The 23,566-nt window shown below is 44.9% G+C and overlaps 1 protein-coding gene across 1 annotated transcript in view; it reads right to left on the bottom strand.

Annotated features, from left to right (window-relative positions):
• The window catches only part of cdk5rap2 (CDK5 regulatory subunit associated protein 2), a 49,223-nt gene that overhangs the window by 3,998 nt on the left and 21,659 nt on the right, over nucleotides 1-23,566 (bottom strand). Inside the window, 30 exon segments of the mRNA XM_034237055.1 lie at nucleotides 919-1,172; nucleotides 1,272-1,361; nucleotides 2,983-3,198; nucleotides 3,607-3,728; nucleotides 4,101-4,290; nucleotides 4,495-4,611; nucleotides 4,726-4,851; nucleotides 5,491-6,006; nucleotides 7,072-7,241; nucleotides 9,266-9,317; nucleotides 9,884-10,116; nucleotides 10,258-10,658; nucleotides 11,124-11,266; nucleotides 11,672-11,773; nucleotides 12,183-13,704; nucleotides 15,194-15,548; nucleotides 15,650-15,837; nucleotides 15,963-16,064; nucleotides 16,518-16,673; nucleotides 16,835-16,944; nucleotides 17,033-17,173; nucleotides 20,869-21,008; nucleotides 21,092-21,204; nucleotides 21,312-21,455; nucleotides 21,544-21,660; nucleotides 21,759-21,898; nucleotides 21,997-22,126; nucleotides 22,335-22,526; nucleotides 23,044-23,238; nucleotides 23,356-23,535. Coding sequence (XP_034092946.1) covers nucleotides 919-1,172; nucleotides 1,272-1,361; nucleotides 2,983-3,198; nucleotides 3,607-3,728; nucleotides 4,101-4,290; nucleotides 4,495-4,611; nucleotides 4,726-4,851; nucleotides 5,491-6,006; nucleotides 7,072-7,241; nucleotides 9,266-9,317; nucleotides 9,884-10,116; nucleotides 10,258-10,658; nucleotides 11,124-11,266; nucleotides 11,672-11,773; nucleotides 12,183-13,704; nucleotides 15,194-15,548; nucleotides 15,650-15,837; nucleotides 15,963-16,064; nucleotides 16,518-16,673; nucleotides 16,835-16,944; nucleotides 17,033-17,173; nucleotides 20,869-21,008; nucleotides 21,092-21,204; nucleotides 21,312-21,455; nucleotides 21,544-21,660; nucleotides 21,759-21,898; nucleotides 21,997-22,126; nucleotides 22,335-22,526; nucleotides 23,044-23,238; nucleotides 23,356-23,535 — 6,657 coding nt within the window.

Here is a 23,566-nt window from a genome sequence, read left to right as displayed (position 1 = left end):
ATGTTTCTGTGCCAGCAGAGCGCCAGGACAGGGAACCTTCTCAGCAGTGTTTCTGCTCTGTGTCTTTTTGCTTGATTTATTCTCAGAGTACCAGAATGCTACATGGTAACATTCAAAAAAATCTTTATTGGCTTCCTCAATAATTCCCCCCCTCCCGCCACATATAATGTTCCTGCCACAGCGTCTGTAGCCTGGCTGTACGTCCTGTGTCTACAGGTGTTGCTTACACATAGGAAACTAGGGTGTACAAAAATAAGGGGGCACGCAATACAGTTTGATTTCTATCTGAACAATGTGCCCCCACCACTTTTCAAAACAACGTGACGCCCATTGGAAACAGTAATAAGTACAAATAATGTTCTTATTTGTAGGAAGATTATATCAAAAAAGTAGCCCTCCAATTTCCTCGTGAGTCTTAAAGGTCACCTTTTATGCAAAATGCACAGATATAAAATATACTGTCCTTGATGAAGCTCCAAGGGGGCGTGGCCAGCAGCAGCTCCAAAGGGGCGTGGCCAGCAGCAGCTCAGTTACATTTAAAGGGCCAGACCCAGAATCAGAACTTTAGTAACAGGGCTGAAATAGAGGCGTATGAGGCATGCTACAATGGGTGATCTGGTATTTTGAGCAGAACACTTCAGAGACATGTTTTGTAAAGATATGGCCCTATAATAGATTGTTCAAATGTAGCATACTAGGTGAGACAATAGTAAAGGTCAAGTTTAAAGGTATTTTCTTTTAGGAGCAGTTGGGTTGAATATGATTACAAAGGGTTTAATACAAGAAAACATGTAGGTGAATGATCACAGAGGAGTGAGGGGGTACTTATAGAACGGGGACCAGCTCAGATACCACTGGTATAGTATCATATCACAAAGTGCGAATAAAACATCTCCAAACATGATACTTGGTGTGTACCTTGTTGTCGGAGCCCTGCTGTGTGAGTGTGTGCAGGCTCTCCTGCAGGTGTGCGTCCATGCTGCGCGACAGCTTCCGTCCCTCTGAGATCTGCTTACGGAGGGCGTTGTAGTCCTCAATAAGACCCAGAATATGGCGGCCGCTACGATTGGCCCACATGCGGTGGCCGGGCACCAGGCGAGCGGGAGCGCTGTCCCCAGAGCTGCTGCTGAACGAGCCCCCCTCCACCTCCGAGTGAGAGCCACGTTTCTCTTCTGAAAACATGTTTGAAAACACTGTCAGTTGTGACGACATGAGAGCGACACCAGCTTTATCTACTGTTATTATAATGATAACATCATTGTTGTTCTCACCATGGAGGACACTGGTGTGTTCGTTGTGACTCTGAAATGAGTGACGGAGAGGATCGCAGCCATCACGACCTGGTGACCTGCCTCCTTCATCTGAGAGGAAAGAATACCAGTGTCTTTATGCCTCTGTATACTGTAATGGCAATTTAAGAGGGCCAATGTCCTATATCACCCTGCTGAGGGGTGAGAGGGATCTATACGCAGACAGACAGGTACATGTCTGGTCCTATATCACCCTGCTGAGGGGTGAGAGGGATCTATACGCAGACAGACAGGTACATGTCTGGTCCTATATCACCCTGCTGAGGGGTGAGAGGGATCTATACGCAGACAGACAGGTACGTGTCTGGTCCTATATCACCCTGCTGAGGGGTGAGAGGGATCTATACGCAGACAGACAGGTACATGTCTGGTCCTATATCACCCTGCTGAGGGGTGAGAGGGATCTATACGCAGACAGACAGGTACATGTCTGGTCCTATATCACCCTGCTGAGGGGTGAGAGGGATCTATACGCAGACAGACAGGTACATGTCTGGTCCTATATCACCCTGCTGAGGGGTGAGAGGGATCTATACGCAGACAGACAGGTACATGTCTGGTCCTATATCACCCTGCTGAGGGGTGAGAGGGATCTATAGGCAGACAGGCAGGTACATGTCTGGTCCTATATCACCCTGCTGAGGGGTGAGAGGGATCTATACGCAGACAGGCAGGTACATGTCTGGTCCTATATCACCCTGCTGAGGGGTGAGAGGGATCTATACGCAGACAGACAGGTACATGTCTGGTCCTATATCACCCTGCTGAGGGGTGAGAGGGATCTATACGCAGACAGACAGGTACATGTCTGGTCCTATATCACCCTGCTGAGGGGTGAGAGGGATCTATACGCAGACAGACAGGTACATGTCTGGTCCTATATCACCCTGCTGAGGGGTGAGAGGGATCTATAGGCAGACAGGCAGGTACATGTCTGGTCCTATATCACCCTGCTGAGGGGTGAGAGGGATCTATACGCAGACAGGCAGGTACATGTCTGGTCCTATATCACCCTGCTGAGGGGTGAGAGGGATCTATACGCAGACAGACAGGTACATGTCTGGTCCTATATCACCCTGCTGAGGGGTGAGAGGGATCTATACGCAGACAGACAGGTACATGTCTGGTCCTATATCACCCTGCTGAGGGGTGAGAGGGATCTATACGCAGACAGACAGGTACATGTCTGGTCCTATATCACCCTGCTGAGTGGTGAGAGGGATCTATACGCAGACAGACAGGTACATGTCTGGTCCTATATCACCCTGCTGAGGGGTGAGAGGGATCTATAGGCAGACAGACAGGTACATGTCTGGTCCTATATCACCCTGCTGAGGGGTGAGAGGGATCTATACGCAGACAGACAGGTACATGTCTGGTTCTGAAAGACAGTTCAATACCAAAGGTTGAATCTGCCAGTTAGTTGTTGTAGCCGTTTAGCATCTGCCGCCTCATGTTAGAATAGTACGCTCTCCCTCTTCCTGTTTCCTGTCCTCTCTCCTGTGACCTATGACCCTATTTATAGGGCAGCTAACCCCCACCACCAAGTGTTCAAAAATAATATTGCATTTAATTGCATCCAAGCAAAATAAAAATGCCAGCAATGAACATAAATGGCTCCTACATATCATATCACACGTGACCAGCACGTGGGTGTGTGCCCTGTGTTTACCTGGGGAGGACAGCAGGTAGTTGATGTTGATGGTTTCAGAGCGGTGGGGTCCTCGGAGCAGCTGCTCCTCCAGCCTCTGTCTCAGGGCGGTGTTGGTCTGGATGCTCCTCTCCAGCTGCAGACGCAGGTGTCTGATCTCCAGCAGCAGCTCGCTCAGGTCCAGCGAGCCGGAGGGCGGGAGGGGGGCGGGCTCCTGGGACCCCTCACTGCGTTCAGCTGTGAGAACAGGGAAAGGTTCAGAAAGGAAGCAAAACACCACAGAGATCCACTTCATACAGTTTCACTGCACTCTCTTAACTTTCTGTGACTCTTAAAAAAAGAAAATAATGTAGGCACGTTGTTTTCTTCAAGATGTGTCTATTACCAGACTATCTTCAAAAAACTAAAACAAAGAAGACATGTATTTCATCTCTATGTGAGAACGCCTGAACTTCATGTACATTTTGATATCGTTTCATAGAGTCTAAAGTCTGAGTAAGGCTACAAACTTTGATGAGGGCTTGAAAGATTAAAACAAATCTTTTACATTTAGAAGATTTCTAGTTTTAGTTTGTCTGACCGTGTTAAAGTTTAAACTGCATCCCGTGACAATAGGTTCTTTCAAGATGTATGAAATTGCTTTACCGTTGTGTTTACGATCTTCAGTCTTGATCTTTTCGTAAACTTGCAGCTCTACTCGTAGTGACTGAAGGAGGTGCTGAGAGTCAGACAGCTGCTGCCTCTGGAGCTTTACTTCACACTGAAACCTGGAAGCGCACACAAACGATTATATAGTACACGTAACAAACAATAAAAAGGAGGTAGGGAAAGGGAGAGGAGAAGTGATCCGACAGTAAACCAGGTTTCGTGTTTCAGCCTCACTCATCTGTGTCAGTAGGACCCGGGCCATGAGGTCACAGACCGTCTTTATAGCATCAGATGATCCGTGTGTGTCGATGGATAAGCCAACAAATGATACACTATCCTGTTTCCCTGTCGTACAGATAGTATGGAATAGTGATAATAGTAATGACTCTTTACAATGCTAATTAGTAGCTTTGTGTAGCTTCAGGTTGCATGAAGGGCAGTCGGGACAATAGATGCTGCTAGGAGACATTTAGAAGTGTGTGTGAGTGTACCTGTGCAGCTCCTCCTTGCTGAAGTGCAGGGACTCCTGCAGCTGGGAGTTCTCCTGGCTGCTGAGCTCCAGCCTCTCCTGCAGGCGGCTGGTTTCCTGCCTCAGAGCCTCACACTCCCTCCTGCTCTGCTCCAGTTTGGCCGTGCGCCTGGCCAGAGTCTCCCGTAGCTTCTCATTCTCCTTCTGCTTGTCTGAAGGAATTAAAACACTTCTATATTAGTGAAAGATTAAGTTTGAGTTAGCTTTAAGCACCTATTAGCGACATATACTGTATGTGTACATGTTAGATAAAGGAAAATAACAACAACATCAGGGAAACAATCATCTCTCCAAGTCAACTGTTCTATTAACTGAAAAGATGTGTTATAGGTTAAAGTGAACAAGGTGTGTTTTACCTCGTGAGCCCAGGCTGAGCTGGTCTTTCAGGGTTTGGTTTTGTCCCCAGAGGAAGCGCACCTCATTGGCCAGCTGACCCTGCTCCTCGTTGCCGTGGATGAAGATGTTGGTGGCTGCTAAACACGGGCACACACACATCAGTCAACAAAGAAGTCCTTTTGTGATTAGAGACAAACCCTCATGACAGACATAGAGAATGAAACGCATCAGGTGATTTGAGGTGTGGTTACCTGGGTCTTTCTCCACCTCTGCCAGTCTCTTCTCCAGCTGCTCCCTGAGGCGGTCGTTGGTGCGGATGCTCTCCTCCAGACGCTGCCGCAGTGCGCGGATCTCCTGAAGATGCTCTGCCAGCAGGTCTGACACACACATGCACACAGCTGGATTAAAAGAGATGAAGTATTGCACTCACATAAACTACAATATGAGAGAAAGGCGTGGTTAAAAAAGTCACTCATTGGCACCACGAAAGGTTGAATCTCACTTAATTGTCCCTCCTGGCTCCCTTACAGTCAAGATGGTAACAACAACAGTCATGTATTCATCTTGTAGTGGTGCCTATCTTCACTCGTAGCATAGCGGGTATATGATTACTTTTGCAGGGCCCCGGTTGAAAAGGAGACCAAACTAGTCAAATGCTTGTTTTTAGCCCAACTTATCCTGACTTTCTGGTAAACATGCATTTAATATACAGGCTTTAGAATCTCTTCCACCAATGATATCATTCATTTGTTTTTAAAACTCAAGTGAAGGGAAAGTATTATATCCAGTATTATAATTATGCACGTTTAATAACAACCAAATCCCAAGATGTTACAAAACCATGAAACTACAAAGCCCAAAACACAATTTGTTTTTAAATATCATAAGCTGACACACTGTGACAAAGACAACAAAAAAAAAAGTGTTGCTTTTGAATTTGACCCCACTATGGTTGTGTAAATGAATAATTATAAGAAAATAGAAAGTCTAACTTTCTGACATGACCCCATGTTTACCTGAATTCATGGTGCGAGGCTGATCAGCAGCGTTCCTCTGTGAGCCCAGGTCTTCTCCTGGTTTATGGTCTGCCTGCGGTCCTGACCCGTCCCGCTCCCGGCTGTGATCCGGCTCCCGGCTGTGATCCGGCTCCTGGCTGTGATCCCGCTCCTGGCTGTGATCCGGCTCCCGGCTGTGATCCCGCTCCTGGCTGTGATCCGGCTCCCGGCTCTGATCCGGCTCCCGGCTGTGATCCCGCTCCTGGCTGTGATCCGGCTCCCGGCTGTGATCCGGCTCCCGGCTCTGATCCGGCTCCCGGCTCTGATCCGGCTCCTGGTGGTGGGAGCTGCTCTGGGCCATGATGGAGCGATGCAGGTCCAGTTCACTGCGCAGCGTGGCGTTCAGATCCTCGCTGCCCCTCAGCCGATCCTGCAGTCGCACGTTCTCCCGGTGCAGGCCCTGCAGTCTGCTGACAGAGTCCTCCTGAGCTCCGCCTACAACAGCTGCTCCCGTCCAATCAGAGAGCTGCCTCTGGCCTAAACACATAGAGGTGGTCAATTCATAATTACAACTTAAAAATAGATGGTAATTTCTTTCTGTGTGTCTTTTTTTTTTTACATAGGTATGGGAAAGCCCTTTCTGGCCCCCCATATCATTCCTTATTAAATCCAAAAATGAATAAAGAGTAATGTTGCACCTTCTATATGTGCTCTTAAACCAAAATGTCATCTTCTTATTATACTCCATGTTAGCAGAACAAAGACCCTCTGAGACTTCTCGCATAGGGGAAACACAGTTTGAGGATTGAACCGGATAGGTGGCACTGAATAATGCAACTTTAAGTGGATTGAAACTGGACACCGGCTCTGCCTTTGTGGGGCGGGATGCTTCACTGCACCACAAAGGATCTGAGTGGAAAAGAAGTGCCATTACAGGCTGAGACTAGAAAAGAGGGGCTGTGGACAAGGAGTCAGGTCATTTCAATAATTACAATAAATTGTAAAATATTTATTTTTAACCCCGAAGCATCATTCGGGAGAATTTTGGATTTTTAAACTTTCAATTATGTTGGCTCTGTATGGCATCCATGCTGGCAGGAGTGAGCTTTTTCTAAGTTCAATTTCAGCTCCTGTAAGTCTAAAATAACTTTGTATCCGAAATACAGAAGTGCAGATCTTTGAGGACAAAAAAACAGACAATCAAACCCCAATTCTTTATCTCATTACAATTACAGGATTAAATCATGAATTCTATTATATATATATATATATATATATAGCTTTACATTAAAGTAGTGGTTCCCACTAGAGCTTTTGTTGTTGGTCAAATCAATGTCGTGCTAATCATTGACATAACAAAAATGTGAAAATTAAAATCCCCCTAAAATGTACTATACACTAATAAATACATAAATACATAAATACAGAACTGAAATTGGTTAGAAGGTTTAAACTAATATGTATTTAAAAGGATGAAAAAAGATGAAGGGAAGTAACCGAGTTAATCTTGGCTTCTGACTGTAATCAGAAATAAAGAATTGAATGACGAGTATGTTTGAGATTTACATCTGCAGCTTGTCTGAACATTATCTTCATGCTTACTTTGGGAGCGACTGCCACTGGGTGGAGTCGGGCTGCTGTGGCAGGAGGAGGTTCTGTCTGAGTGGAACAGGTCAGAGTGAGAGCCCTGGTGGCTGCTGGGACTTCGACCTCTGACCTGGCTCTGCAGACTCTGGATCAGACTGTTCTTCTCCTGCAGCTCTTTCGCCAACCTGGAAGGAGATGGGAAAACAATTATGTCATGACTTGTTCGAAAGGAATTAACAGCTGGATTTGATCCATTACATCATCTCTGCTGGCCGGGCGTTGGATAATCACACATCGTGAGGAACAGCACCCAAAAAAAGAGACTCATGACCAGAGGTCGCGTTAACCGAATATTTTCCGTCTATGACGGATTTCTTTTAACAATGACGGAAAAATCTGAAAGCAGTCCGTCATTTTGGATTAGAACAAACTCGGAACAGAGCCAAAGTTTCCCCGCAGCGAGGCTCCGGTGTTAAGCATGCCTGCCAAAAAGGAAATCATACCGTTTCCAAACCCAACTTTGCCGTACAGATCATTGAAATGTCTGTGAGTTTTGGCTTTACGCTGTGCACGCTCCCGCGAGGTGCAGTGGGCATGCATAACACGACGCTAACAGTTCACAAGCGTGCGCCCCGCCCCCCCGTTGACGGTTCACGACTGTGCTCTTCCCCCCCCCCTCCCCGGTTGACAGTTTTTTTTTTTCTCTCTCTCTCTCTCCTCCCCCCCCCCCCCCCGGGAATGTCCGATCCTGTCCGTCAAAATGACGGGCAGTGAAAAAGTCTAGCGCAACCTCTGCTCATGACTAAAGGTCAGAAACACACAGCTTGAACGATGGAAAGGGGTTCACAGCACACGTCATGCTGTCTGTCAGGATCAAACCCTCTCACAGGTCCAGCTGTTCCCGGGTGCTTTCAGCCAGCGAGAGGTTCTGCTGGACGAGGAGGCCGACGTGCAGCTGCAGCAGCTCTCTGTCCCCCTCTAGCTCCAGACGCAGGGTCTCTATCTCCTGCTGGACTCTAGCCGTGCTGTCAGGAGGATCTGCCATGCTCTGCCCAGAGAGCAGTGATCCCTGCTGGAGCTTCCCAACACTACCCACATCACACATAATGTAGATTCATTCATGTCACTAGTATTAACCACTTACGTTTATTATCCTAACCTATTGGCAGGCAATGTGTAATATTGGTGTTACATGGATGTAATGCAGGTGTAACATGGGTGTATTCATCTGGAATAGGTGTAATAACAGCCTAATATGGGAGTAATATCAGTTTACTTATGGTGAAATATGGGTGAAATATTGCTCTTACAAGGGTCTAATATGGGTGTCAAAAATAGCAATCAATACATTTTCAAAAATATGTATATGTCCCATTAAAGGGATAAGACACAGGAGCTGTTGGAAAAAAAATTAAAGTGTGCATGTCATCATGTAGCTCCAAAGTCAATGTTTCTGTCAATACATCAAAATAATGAAGCTATTTTAAAATGGCCGATGCTATGATCAATTCCAATCAAAAATGTTACTATAATCATATTGGTGCTAAGCTTGATTTGCATTCTGGGTGATATTGCTTGAATAATTGTGAATAAATGAAATGTGGTGTGTGTGTGTGTGTGTGTGTGTGTGTGTGTGTGTGTGTGTGTGTGTGTGTGTGTGTGTGTGTGTGTGTGTGTGTGTGTGTGTGTGTGTGTGTCTCTTATTTGCAGAGACACCGGTGACCCAGTTGGGGGGCAGAATAACCTTAATGTTTTGGCTGTCACAGAGGAAATTAGGTCAGCAGCAGGGCGCTATTCAAAATCAACAACACACACCGCTCGGGGTCATAAGGCAATTGGCTGGGGCTGGGGGGTTCTTTAAAAGGGTCATGGGACAAACGCCAAAACAGCACAGCTAATGACCCTGAAATCTCTAATGGTGACAATGTGCAGTTCAGAAACACAGAACTGGCTCAGAGAAAGATGCAAAACTGGTCAAACACATCTCACAGACTTTGACAAATTACTGTCAAGCACCTACTTAAAATTAAGTTTGAAAAATGATTAGGTTTGTTTTCGTTGCAGCTAGTACCCTTACAATATAACAAATGAGATGATTCTGAATATTAGAGATATTGTTTTCCACCATGATTAATCACACAACAAACACACAAGCAAATAAGTGAAGACATTGACAATAAGTTAGGGCAGTGTGTGAGTTAAGACGCACCTGCGAGACAGTTCCAGGGCTGCCACGTCCTCTTTGTCCAGATGAGACTCTCCTATCAGACAGAGGAAAAGATGCTTTCAAGGCCCTGTCTGTGAACATCAGTAACGGGTGACTGCTCTCTTGTTCACGTCTTTCTGATGGTGCCTAGTGCTCTTTTCTTTGTTGAAGCATCCAGACCTTTCTGAACAATGGGCAAAAACTGATTCAAATACAGCTAGGTTTAAAACTAACTTCGTGCCTTAAACCTTTTTGCGATAGGAAGATTACGTATTTGCAGTGAAACTATTGGTCGTAGGCAAGCAAGAAAAACTTAGATTTGTAATCAGTAGAATACAGTTCAGGGTGTAGTTCCTAATACAAATATTTCAGATTCAGAAAGAGCTTGAAAAATGCGAAACTAATATTAGGTATTTAGTGAGAGAGCCTTAATTCATTTAGTATTAGTATTTGTGTTGCTGGAGACACTGTATATGTGTTATGGGCCCAGAAACCAAACAGAATGTATTTACAATATATTACAAACACGTCTAGAATTGTAGAGAGTTCATTAATCCAATATCAAAACTGTGATTATGCAGAGTGATTCTGATAAGTCATATTTCTCCAAAGAGCAGCTACCTTTGTCCAGACGTCCCTCCAGCCTGTCCAGGATGCTCAGGCTCTTCTCCAGCTGCTCTTTGACCGCCTCCCCCTTGTAGAAGTCCACCTCGCTGGCCTGCAGCAGCTCCGTGAAGGCCTTGCTCAGCTGGTCCAGCTGCAGGCGCTGCAGGGCTCCCAGCCGGCGGCTCTCCTTAATCTGCTGCCTCAGCTGGGACAGCTCCCTGGCCTGCGACTGCACCAGGGAGTCCAGTCTGTGGGGAGGACAGAATGAGGGCAAGCAAGGGGGATCAAAACAACGGAATGAGCCAAGATTTGGTTCAAAACATGTGTGCAACTTTCACTCAGTGCATTATCAATATTACAATGTTTTCACATTGACAAAGAGTGTTGACCTTGCAGGTGAGGTGGAGCGGCTGCGGGACTGCTGCTGCTCATTTGTGCTTCTGTTCAGAGCCCTCTCTCTGTCCAGTCCCATATTCAGGAGGCTGCTTTTATCCTTCATCGCCTGGTTCTCACCCTCCTTTTTCTCCCGTAGCTGCCCACTTCTGTAGCTCATTTCTCGGCTCTTGTCCTCTCCGTGTATCATTGCTTGATCCCTGATGGTCGTGGGATCAGGGGGGCTGGAAACTAGGTCACTGGAGAGAGAGTTTCTACGCAGAAGACTTTGCATCTGCAGGATGAGTTTGGTCTGGTTTTCCAGCTGGACCTTTAGCTCTCTGACTTGTGCCTGGAGCTGCAGAGGGTCCTTAGAAACACCGTAGTCATCATAGACCTGCAGGCTCTTCAGACTGAACTGAAAACAGACGGAAGGGCTTCAAAATGTATTCCAAGTCAATTGTGATCACATTTCTGGTAAACAAAATAATTAGTGTTGCCTTCTTTTGTGAGAAACGCAGATTTACAGATTTCTCCATTTAATCAACTCGTCTATTTGTTTACCAAATAGCTTTAGTGTTAGTCGACTAAGTTGAAGTTATTTAGACAAAGAGAGTCCTAATCCATGCGACTAATGAAGGCATGAGGCTACAGCTGGTCATGGTGTGTAAGTGGACAACATGGCTGTTAAATACATATCCTATATTTACGTGCGTTTTAGGTTTTGGAGAAGCTAAAAGAGAGACTGTTTAAGCATTTAAACTATTTAAATAATGAGTACCTTTGCAAACACAGGGACAATTCAAAAGCTTGACCAACTTGCTGTGTGTGTTAGTTATAATTATTTAGGGGAGGGGTTCAAAGCAATAAGTTAGATGAGTACCTTGGCAGAGCTGAGAGCGGGGGAGCTGGGGTATGGGGTGCTGGAGGTGGAGTCCAGGTTCTCAGTGGAGGAAAACGTGGCCTGATCGCGTGGGGAGGGCAGGTTGGAGGCGCTGCGGCTGGGGTGTACACCAACCTCTAGATCTGGCAACACAGGGGACACAAAACAATCAACCAGGGAACAAGAAAACATTACAAAGTTGAGAGAAATAAATGGTGACTGTGACATAAAAGGATTTGAGATACAGTTGGACTGTGAAACAATAAGACAAGAAATAAAAGTGTAAAGCTTAATGAGTGCTCGAAAAGACAATCCCAAACTTCAGAATGAAAACATGCAAGAATTTGTCATAGCAAACATATTGACAGTTCATTCAAATGTGGGAATAGTGCAGAGAAATACCGGGTTAACGCCAGTAGAGAGTGGTCATGAGACCCAGAAAACATTTCTCCAGGTGAGAGACAGTGTGTTACAGTGGCCTTATCCTCATGCAGACACATAGAGAGAATCTACAGTAAAGATTAGTGTCCACTCAGCAGGCCGTCTACCTGTGCTACTGCTCTCTTCCCTATCGTTCTCACTCTTGCCACTGGTTTCGTAACCCAGGTCCTGCAAATCCACCTGCACGCCTTTGTCATCCTGCTCCAGAGCTGGCAGTGGAGGCAATATATGTCGCGTTAGGAGGAAATTCACATGTACAGATCATTTTCTCTGTCCTTTATGGTGTTCATGATCCATTTGGATAAACAAAAGGTTTTAACACATCTTGTAAGGCTGTACCGAATGTATATATCAAAAAGTAAGAAAGCATCTCATCTGCATTTTCACAAAAAGTTTGCATTCTGCACATAAAAGGTTTAATGCTGAGATAATGCATTTTTGTTCAGAATGAGGATTCTGTTTGTGAAAGACTTTGAAATGTTTTTAGTTTCCAAAGTTTCCTTTAAAAACCTCAATAGAAGCGTTCAGTACAGCCTTACTTTGAAGAATCTTAAAATCATTACAAATGTGAAATTGCTCATGCACTTTCAAAGAAATAAAAGAACTCAGCATGCTTACCTCTCCTTGCTGTTTCCGGGGAGGTAAGAGCAGTAGCCAGTTTCTCCTCCAGGCTTTTACACGCCTTCTTCTTCTCCCTCAGCGCCTTATGCAGAGTCTCCAGCTGCACTTGAACACTGGGTGGTAAACTGCTGGCGTCCGGCAGCATCCTGTGGACGTCACCGTCCTCTTTACGGCTTCTCTCTGATTTTAGGGAGGCCTGGAGTTCAGAGATTCTCTGACAGTGATCACTGAACACCTCATAGAGGCGGCAGATGTTGTTATGCAGCTCTGGGTGGAGCTGTCCCTTTTTTCGAGGTGACTGATTGACACTGAGCTGATCCAGTTCCCCCAGCTCCTTCCTCTCTCGCAGGGCTCTCTGAAGTTTGTCTAAATGAATCTGCACTTCAGGGCTGGTCTGTGATGATCTACCAGAGGCCAAGAAGCTGCTGTTTGTACAGTGTGCTGCCAGAGAGGCAACAGCAGACTCTGCTGCACTCAGGCAGTTCATCAGGACTTTGGTCGTCTCCTGATTTAAACTAACATCTGAACTACCCATTTCAAATGGATGACCCCTTGTCTGCTTTTCGTAAAGTGATTCTGCTGCTGTCTGCTGCCTTGAACATTTAGCATCCTGCTCATTGTTGTATCTATGTTGAGCAGCAGCCTCTGCAGCTCTCAGTTGTTCCTGCAGCTCTGCATTAAGCCTATTCTGCTGCCACAGGGCCTCCTGCAAAGAGTCTGTGTGTTGTTGCAACGCCTGCATAGATTCCTCTGTGCCTCCAGTAACACCTCTTAGGCTAGGCCTATTTGAAGATTTGTTCCCCTGCTGCAAGGCCGTCTCTATCTTCAAACATAAATCGCTGATTTCTGGAATATTTTCTTGTCCATCAGTTGAGCTGATGGCTTTCTCCGCCATGTTCAGAAGCTCTATGAGCTGCTTGTTGAGCTCCTCCTTCTCCTGTAGGGCTTTTTGCAGCTCCACGCACCTGCTGTAAAGGGCAGAATCTGAGCTTGCAGGACTGGTGAGCGACCCAAATCCTCCCTGGCTGTCCAGACTGCAGGCGGTCAGGTAGGAGATGGTGGATTCTGCAGCCTGTAAGGCCTCCACGTACTGGCGATTAAGTCTGTCCTTTTCCTGGATCTGAGCGTGGAGCTCCTCCCAATCCGCTAGCTGCTCACTTAGCTTGTTGATCAGCATCTCTTTCTCTTGACACTCCTGGTTTAGAAGCTCCAGCTGAGAGAAAAGAGCAGAGTCAGCCCGGGAATGATCCGGTGTCGCTCCTGTTTCAGAGCCTTTGTCTGATCCCACTGGACTGCCGGTATGATGTTTGTATCTGAGCGTGGAAGAAGGGGAAGTGCTGTGCTGGGGTGACAGGGGGGCGTCAGATTCTGCATGCAGTTGCTGATCAAACGCATATACACCATCCAACTGAAGGTGCTCAAGTGAGTCAGTTTTAGGCTGGTCAGAGCTCACAGACTGCATGCTGCTAGCCTCCACCCTCAGCCTCACAGGGACCGGGAGGCGAGACTTAACACCTTCCTGCGATTGAAACAAATGGAACAGATATTAAAAGTTTCAAAAGGGATTGTAGGTACTTATCCATAATCTGTGTACTTAAACAGCATGCCCCCCAGTTTGGAGGATGCTATCTATGTTCTCTTCAAAGCCACTTCACTTCATTGACAAACAATAAAATACCTTGCCGAAAAAGGGAGTTGCTGCTCTACCGCTGCATGGATTGGTTAGCTATTTTGTCACTTTTGTGTTTTAAAGGGCTAACTTTCGATCCAACAAAGTCACACCATTAGACCAATAAAGAATCAAGGCAGCAGTAGAAACGTCTGTGTTCTGCAGGATGAAATCATTGTGTTTCTCACTGGTTCAAATATTCTAAATATAGCATATACACAATATTGTTTTATGTGGTAAATTCAGTATGCCGCTGCCTCCGTCCACAGAAAGACATTGCTTAGTTCCCATGCTGGCTGAGATAGCTTTTTTTTCAGAAAGAAGCATGCCTATCTCCTGTAGGTAGGTATCTCCTATCTCCTGTAGGTAGGTATCTCCTATCTCCTGTAGGTAGGTATCTCCTATCTCCTGTAGGTAGGTATCTCCTATCTCCTGTAGGTAGGTATCTCTTATCTCCTGTAGATAGGTATCTCCTATCTCCTGTAGATAGGTATCTCCTATCTCCTGTAGATAGGTATCTCCTATCTCCTGTAGGTAGGTATCTCCTATCTCCTGTAGGTAGGTATCTCCTATCTCCTGTAGGTAGGTATCTCCTATCTCCTGTAGGTAGGTATCTCCTATCTCCTGTAGATAGGTATCTCCTATCTCCTGTAGATAGGTATCTCCTGTAGATAGGTATCTCCTATCTCCTGTAGGATAGGTATCTCCTATCTCCTGTAGATAGGTATCTCCTATCTCCTGTAGGTAGGTATCTCCTATCTCCTGTAGGTAGGTATCTCCTATCTCCTGTAGGTAGGTATCTCCTATCTCCTGTAGATAGGTATCTCCTATCTCCTGTAGATAGGTATCTCCTATCTCCTGTAGGTAGGTATCTCCTATCTCCTGTAGATAGGTATCTCCTATCTCCTGTAGGTAGGTATCTCCTATCTCCTGTAGGTAGGTATCTCCTATCTCCTGTAGGTAGGTATCTCCTATCTCCTGTAGGTAGGTATCTCCTATCTCCTGTAGATAGGTATCTCCTATCTCCTGTAGATAGGTATCTCCTATCTCCTGTAGGTAGGTATCTCCTATCTCCTGTAGATAGGTATCTCCTATCTCCTGTAGATAGGTATCTCCTATCTCCTGTAGGTAGGTATCTCCTATCTCCTGTAGGTAGGTATCTCCTATCTCCTGTAGATAGGTATCTCCTATCTCCTGTAGATAGGTATCTCCTATCTCCTGTAGGTAGGTATCTCCTATCTCCTGTAGGTAATACACTGACTATGGGTATACCTGATAAAACCTAGACTTGATACAGAGCGCAATGCTGTGTTTCTTTACACTTAATGAAGAAACTTACCCCATGCCGTGCAACATGCTGCTTTGCACTCCTGCTGTGTGATGTCTGGCCTTTAGTTGGTGAACTCTCCATCCCATCACTGCTGCTGACAGTCGGCTCAGGAGTTAGAGGGGTCTTCCTATACGACATCTCCTTAGACTTCTTCCCTCCTTCCTCCTTTGACAGATTGATGACCTTAGGGCGACCTTTTGACTCGGCAAGCAGTTTCTCCAGACTCCTTCTCAATTCAGCCTGTCCGTCACTGCTGTTCCCTGAGGCGTCTGTGCTTGCTTTCTCTTTACTCTCAGTAGATTTCTGTTCCTTAAGGAGACCCCGCAGCTCCGTATTTTCTGATCGAAGTCTGAGCAGCTCCTCTCTGCATTGACGGAAATTCGATTAGTTTACTCATCAAGATACAGACTATTAAGAGTGAAAATAAGGAGCAGGATCTGGACACTGCTCAAAGGAAAGACCCACCTGAGGTGTGAGACTGACGCAGCCCCACAATTAGTCAGCAAGGATTTAAGTGCCGTTACATCGGTGTTACTCTGCCTGGAGTGTCTCTCTTCAGTGTCCAAAGTGGAGATGCCAGAGTGAGCATGCTCTCTACTCTGGCCAAGGCCACTGTCTAGACTAAAATCTCCCAACAGCTTTCCAGACAACATCTAAAAACAGACAGTTAAGAAATATTGGTTACACTGTCACAAAACACAGGGAATTAACATTAACTTATGTCTTAAAATAGTTCAAAAGCTTATTAAAATCTAATAAATAGTCATCTATTTCATACCTGTCCTACTTTGATGTCTGTCTGACTCTGTTTATCCTGACTGGAGAGATGCGTCCTGTTACTGTGAGCCACAGGCTGCATCTCATGCGTCTTCTCAGGCTGCTAGAGTAATGGGATGGGAGGCGAGTATGACACATGGCTCGATAAAAGAAAACTTAATAATGAGGGAACAGAATCCATAAAACACTGCACAGCAACAGCAGAATGGTATGACGTGTCTAATGTGGAATGGCGAAGAGAGAGCATTTCATGGGACACAGAAAAAAAACAGGGAGTGATTAGGAAAGGTGAAGGAGAAAAAGAGGATCTTCTACTTCAGAGTAAAGAGACATTAGTAACAGGCTAAAGACAGAGCAAAGGCTAAGATGTAGGATCAAAGGTTAGAAAGGAGCTAATACAGGTGATGTTAGACAATGACTCAAGACATGATCCAGAGTATTTGTGGACATACTTTGCTGATCAATTAGAGAAAGGTGCCCTTTATTGTATGTTTAAGAAAATAAACTTTGACGAATGAACTTCCAAGTACAACTTTCTCCATTTGTGGACTCTAACCTGTTTTAATGGGCTGCTGCTGCTGCTGCTGCTGGCCACGTCTTTGTCTTCCTTGGCGTAAGCGTCTTGGCCCGACTTCTCCAACAATGACAGTCGGTTCTGCAGCTCATTGTTTAAAGTCTGAAGTCTGCTGCTGGAATCCTGCAGCTCCATCACCTTAGGCCCAGACAGACTCATTTGAATGCTTTTGCATGATTGTTTCACTGTGTTACGTATTTTGGTGACATTTCTTTGATAACTTTTCAAATCTACTGTTGTGTTTAGCAGAGACACAATGCTTTGGTCTAAAAATGTACTAGGTTTAAAAGGTATATCACCTTCTGCTTGAGCTCTTGTGCGGAGAGCTGAGACAAGCTGTCCTCATGCTCCTCTCCCACACAGATACTCATGTAGGAAGTCTGATCTCCAATGAAACTCAACGTTTCCCCTGAAAGAATTAGAGTCACATTTAAAAAAACATCTCCCATCAGCAAAACTCTGAAATGACAGAATAAAGATTGTTTTTCTTCTCTTACCACCATCAGTGGCCCCACCGACCCCTCCTCCACGGCTCTGAATGGCTCCTAGGCGGGCCTGCAGAGAGGCATTCCAGCGCTGAGCATCTTCAAGCTGATGTCTCATGCTCTCCAGCTCTTTAGGATCAACCAGGTCCATACCTGAACACATACACAGAGAGGTTACACACATGCACACACACAAACTCTGGTGTGACAACAAAGTACATTTCTGCATAGGACGGTGACGGACAGTTTCTTCTTAAACATCAAATGACAATGATACAGATGCTGCATCGTTAATAGTTAAGGCTGTAAAAAACCTTGTGTTAAAGTTAAACAATATACTAGAAACTATAAATATACTGAGGCACAGGATTTACAACGGATGATTCGCAGCTCTAGAGAAAAATGTGTAGATGTTTAAAATTCATAGTTTACGGTATGTATCGGTGCAAAATATAACATTTGATAATTGCAAAAGTTATTTGTTTATTACAAACTCGAAAGAATATGCATTTGATGCATATTGGCATGCTTGTTCAGTTCACATCAAATCCCAGATATTTGAAGTTGAATAAGATAAGCTAGTGGTGGAAACTAACAAAAAGCTGGAGTGTGTTGAGAACAGTTTGGGATCTGTAGCCACATAATAACACAAACAAATATAGACACATATAACCACTATGTTTCTGCGTGTTTGGCTACATGAAGCATGCCAACACTGTATGTACTACACATTAAAATGACTATATAACCAAAACAAGAAATGTGGAAAAGTACCCGGTGGTAATTACTGCAGCTACAGTCATCCTGTAGTCAGTATGAGTGTGACCTATTTACACACCTGGCACTTTTCAGACTGGAGGGGCGGGGTGAACATGGACTTGATACACTCACATAGGAGGACACCCACATGCATGTGGAAGAACAAGTCAATTGGCTCAGTGACACTTTTAATCAGTCTCAAGGCTGCATCTACGTCAATGTATTAGGGTCATGTTTTATTATAAAATGACAGAGAGAGAAGCTTATGTTTCTTGAGATTAAAGTCACAAATTGACAAGAAAAAACCCGAATGTGAGGGTGTGGAGAGGTTATACACCCTTACAGTGACGAAAAAAAGATATTTCTTAAATGTACCACTTTAATCTCAGAAAATAGCCACGATGTCTTATTCATTGAAAAGTCCTGAGCTTTTGACATTTTGTCTACCTTAAATAGTCTTAGGTCACATTCACGCCTAATAGTCTGCTTCTCTGGCGCCAGACCACAGTTACATTGTTTCATTGTTCAGAAGGTTGGGTTTGCGTTCACACGGCAAAACTCAAACGGACTATAAACTTTAAACACAAGTCATGTGCACGGAAATGCTGTTCAACCATTGGTCAGACATTAAGGGGGTAAAAACGCAAATCCCGGCAATTTCTACCGGAGCCTCCGCCACGGAGCATCGGCAGGTTATTTTCATGCTGCTGTTAATCTGGAGAGCATATCAACAGATTCTAGCAACGGCGCATATGATTATACCATCAGACAACGTGCGATAAAAAACATGAACACATTCAGAGAGACGTTCTGCAGTAAGGAGGGGGTTTCACCGACGGCAGGGGGCTCTGACTTTTATGTATAGTCTTCAGTTTGATAGTTGTTTTTACTTTACACGACACTGTTCAACACTTCATTCTGCTTCACTCTTTCGCTAACGACGATTTTGAAGACACCCGCATTCTTGTGACACGTAAATACTACGCTTCCTATGTGTTGGTGCAGACTGCGTTCACACCAGCAATGAACCGCTCCAGAGTTCACTAGCAAGCGCTCCGAGACCACCTCTTTTAGCGGACCAGAGTCCGGTTGTTTAGTTCACTTCAGAGGTCTCGGAGTCGGACTGTGTTCACACCGACCCAAACCAACCGCACCAGGGTTCGATTCAACCGGACTATACAAGGCTGGTGTGAATGCGACCTTAATATGCTGTCCTGTTGTCACTAACCGTAATAAACAATGGGGTGTCATAACACATATTGGATTGTTTGATCAGTTTATATTTCAGGGGAGCTGCTCTTCACTAGTATACTCGATTCTATAGCGATATGACCTTTAATACTTAAAGTTGATATGTAATGACATGCTTATGTGATGAATTCTAACTCATGTGATAGATGGTCGGATGTGTTGGATTAATAAACAGAGCAGTGTTAGAGAAGTAATGCAATCAACAGACAAACAACGTTTTAATCGGACAGTGAAGAAAAGCAGACAGAATGATAGAAGTGAAAGACAGGAAGATCGGCCAACAGCAGCCTTTATTCATTTTCTTTTTTAAATAAAGGACAGACAAACTGAAAGACAGTGAGGATGCATTACATTGAAAGAGTGACAGAGAAGACAGGTAGTAACTCTTTTGTTGAAAACACATGCAGATGAGGAGGTGATGATGTAAAGAACAGTAAACATGAAGAGGAAGGACCAGGTGTGCATGCTGAACAAAATGACGGATGAAGAAGAGGGGGTGTGAGCTTGTCAGCAGGGGATATTATTAGAGTAAACACAGGGGATAAAGAAGACAGGTGTTTGTGTATGTGTTGCTTTCCTTAAGACCTTTAGTTAGGGTTGGGTATCGTTTGGATTTGAACAATTACGGTTCTGCTTTGGTTCATGATTTTGGTTCTTTAAGAGTAAAAATAAGTCTAAATCTATATTCATATTTATAAATCACTTCATACAGTATCATTTGGTTGAGAGGGAGAGAGAGAGAAAGAGAGGAGCGGAGAGAGAGACAGTGAGAGAGAGAGAGAGACAGTGAGAGAGAGAGAGAGAGAGAGAGAGAGAGAGAGAGAGACAGTGAGAGAGAGAGAGAGAGACAGTGAAGAGAGGAGCGGAGAGAGAGAGAGACAGTGAGAGACAGTGAAGAGAGGAGCGGAGAGAGAGAGAGAGACAGTGAGAGAGAGAGAGAGAGAGAGAGAGAGAGAGAGAGAGAGAGACAGTGAGAGAGAGAGACAGTGAAGAGAAGAGCAGACAGAGAGAGAGACAGTGAGAGAGAGAGAGAGACAGTGAGAGAGGAGCGGACAGAGAGAGAGACATGAGAGAGAGAGAGAGAGAGACATGAAGAGAGGAGCGGACAGAGAGAGAGACAGTGAGAGAGAGAGAGACAGTGAGAGAGAGAGAGAGACAGTGAAGAGAGGAGCGGACAGAGAGAGAGACAGTGAAGAGAGGAGCGGACAGAGAGAGAGACAGTGAGAGAGAGAGAGACAGTGAAGAGAAGAGCAGACAGAGAGAGAGACAGTGAGAGAGAGAGAGACAGTGAGAGAGGAGCGGACAGAGAGAGAGACAGTGAAGAGAGGAGCGGACAGAGAGAGAGACAGTGGAGAGAGAGAGAGAGAGAGAGAAGAGAGAGAGAGAGAGAGAGAGAGGCAGTGAAGAGAGAGAGGACAGAGAGAGAGACAGTGAGAGAGAGAGAGAGAGAGACAGTGAGAGAGAGAGAGAAACAGTGAGAGAGGAGCGGACGAGAGAGAGAGAGAGACAGTGAGAGAGAGACCTGGTACCAGACAATTGTTATTTGTTCTTACTCTGGACCAAGTGTTGGTGCTTCCCAACCCTGGTACTGTGCTCGCTGCATTTCCCGCCCGGCCCCCGTTTAACAGTAGAGAAAGCGGCGAGATACATTTCCTAAATGGACCTTTCTAAACGATACTGATGGAATCAAAGTTCTGTATAGGAACCGGTTCTCGGTACCCAACCCTACCTATAGTAGAACTCTCCCTGAGCTTTGTGCTTCCCAACTCTTCTAACAATCTTTTCATTTCATTTTTCTTTATTTACTTTCATTCAGTTCCCCTCGTCATTTACTGCACCTTCTCCGAGTTTGGCTCTGTGTATCTCCCTCTCCAGATCGTCCCTGAGCTCCTCATTAGTTGTGATGCCCTCCTCCAGCTGCTGCCTGAGGAGCTGCACTGCTGTCAGCTCCAACTGCAGAGCATGGAGACGCTGAGCGCTGCACAAACACAGAGGGGTTAAGTCATCACATAAATTAAGCTACTCAGAATTTCTTTTTTTTACATTCACCATTATCTCTACCTGTCCTGCTCCTTTACAGTCTTGACGAGGCTGGAGTAGAGCTGCTGCTCGGCTCTCAGCGCTTTGTTCAGAGAGTCATGCTGCTGTTGCAAGGCTGTAAGGCTAGGCAATGTCTTTAGGGTGACAGAAAATGAAAAAGCACAAGTCTTAATGTCAGAGAATGATGCGTAAAATGTGTTGTTTTCTGGTGTTTTATTAAAAAAAAAGGTTGTTAGTTTACTTCTTGCTGGCTATCTCCTCCAATCATGGTCCTCCCTCTCTGAGGGAGCTCAGGCAGTGACCTCTCCATGCCCGAGCTAACCATCTGATCCTGGGTCTGATCAGACCCATTTTCCCCTCTTTGCCCGAGGCGCTGGTGGAGAGCCTGATCACAGACACAATCAAACAAAACATGAGAACTGCAAGACAAGAGGCTGCTGAGTTCAGTGCTGTGTGAATGGAGGAACCCTTACATCAATAATCTCATCCTTGGTCTTCAGAGTTGCAGTCAGGGACTCCACATTAGCAGCCTGACCTTCGTAACGACCCTCCAGCTCAGACAGTGATGACTGTAAATCTGCCAAAGACATCTGAATATTGGGAAAATACATTTGAAGTCAGCACAATAAGACACCCATTCGCAAGTGTGCAGAATATGGTAGAAGCTAAATGTTTATAAGTGACTGACCTTCAGTTCATTTTCCCGCTTCAGTGCTTTATTCAGTGCCTCAGTTTTCTGTGCAAGCTCCTTCTTCAGGACGACAACTGTCTTCTTGGAATGCAGAACGTTCTCCATATTATCCCCACTGTTCCTCCTGGACAGCTCAGCTTCAGGGAAAACAAAATAGAAACAAATATAGGACCGAGATGTACTCTAACTTATAAATATTCATGAGATGATGAGGTTTTAATATCTAAGGCCTCACCTTCCCCGTCAACCATCTTCTCCTGCATGATTTGGATGGTATGTCTGAGCTCCAACACATGTTCCGACTCCTCCTTCTGTCTCAAATCTACCACAAACTGATCCATCTCCTGACCACGCTGTAGAAGCTTCTGCATATTTACAAGATATCAAGTTAGCTACCTTGAGACACATTGATACCTTTAGACTTTGTCAAAATATGCCACTAAATCATTAGAAGTCAGAATGTAGGAGAGGAGTATTATTTGTGTTGATGTTTTCTTTTCTTCTCCTTGTTAGGCTTCTAAGTCAAGCACATTTTCCAGCTGAGTTACTGTGTTGTATCCCAGAGGAACTTACGTTGATGAGGCTGTCTTTCTCAGCGAGCATGGCTCTGAGCCCTGCAGTGTCTAAATGACTCTCCTGGGCTGCTGTAGAGCTTTGCTTCTCAGCAGTGGCAAGCTTCTGCTGCATGTCAGTGAGCTGCCTCCTCAGCTCCTGGATCTCCTGAGTGCGCTCAGACAGCATGCGGTTGTAGTGCTCTGCAGACTCCTGGAGAAGGGAGAAAAACAGATCCAAGAAATGAGAGGAGGTGATGTTTACCCACATTCTGTACATACAAATGGCATATTTTAAAGTTGTAGATTAGAACATCTGCAACGAATAGTTTTTTAAGAAATGTCAGAAAATGCTATTTGAAGCCTCTCATGTGTAAATGTGTGTGTGAATGTTTTGGACTAATAGAAAAAAGACATTTAAAGACATTTGCCTTTGACTGTGAGACCAATTATCTTGAAATGGTTGGGATGTTTTTGAGAGTAATTATACTCATTGCAGGCAGTCCTAGTTTATTGTGTAAAATCTATATTTCAATATGTTCATTATTTTTTTAATAGATTTAATTCCATGTGTTGACACTTACTTAATTCTCTAATTTCTATTACTAATAACCACTTGTGTTATTATCATTGCAATTACATTTCCTTTGCTATATGCTATCATGATTGGTTGCTCCAAAGATTTATTTTGGGTGAAAGCATTCACATTGATTTCTTAATGAAATGAGGACCTTGAGCAGCTGGTCCTTGCTCCTGATTGTAGCCAACAGTCCCTCCACAGCACTCTCGTTGTCAGCGACCAGCCTTGCCCTGGCCTCCACAGTCTCAGCCAACATTGCTTCTGTGACCTTTAACCTCTGGCCCATCTGTTCAGCAAGGTCACGAGCATTAGTCTGCGACTGGCTCAGCATGGATTCGGCCATGTCCTGAAAACAAAGGTTTTAAAGAAGAAGCATCTCAGGTACATGTCAGTCCTCATTCAGAACAGTGAAAAAAACACAAAAGACATGGTTGCAAATACAGCAGAGGGAGGGCCAACTAACATCCATATCCTTTGTCTTGCCCTCCAAAGAAAGCTGCAGCTGAATGATGATGGAGTCCTTCTCTCTCAGTGATCTGTTCAAGTTGTCTTCTACATCTTGTTTTGCTCTCTGCAGGTTCTTCAGTGTGTTTGCAAGGTGTTGCAGCTCCACATCCTTCTCCTTGACCAGACTGTCAAAACTCTGTAAGTAGAGAAATGAGCACAAAGATGCA

This window comes from Gymnodraco acuticeps, unplaced genomic scaffold, assembly GCF_902827175.1.
Source record: "Gymnodraco acuticeps unplaced genomic scaffold, fGymAcu1.1, whole genome shotgun sequence".
Lineage (NCBI taxonomy): Eukaryota > Metazoa > Chordata > Actinopteri > Perciformes > Bathydraconidae > Gymnodraco > Gymnodraco acuticeps.
Note: the sequence above shows the minus strand (reverse complement) of the source record. Positions and strands in the feature narration are given on the sequence as shown.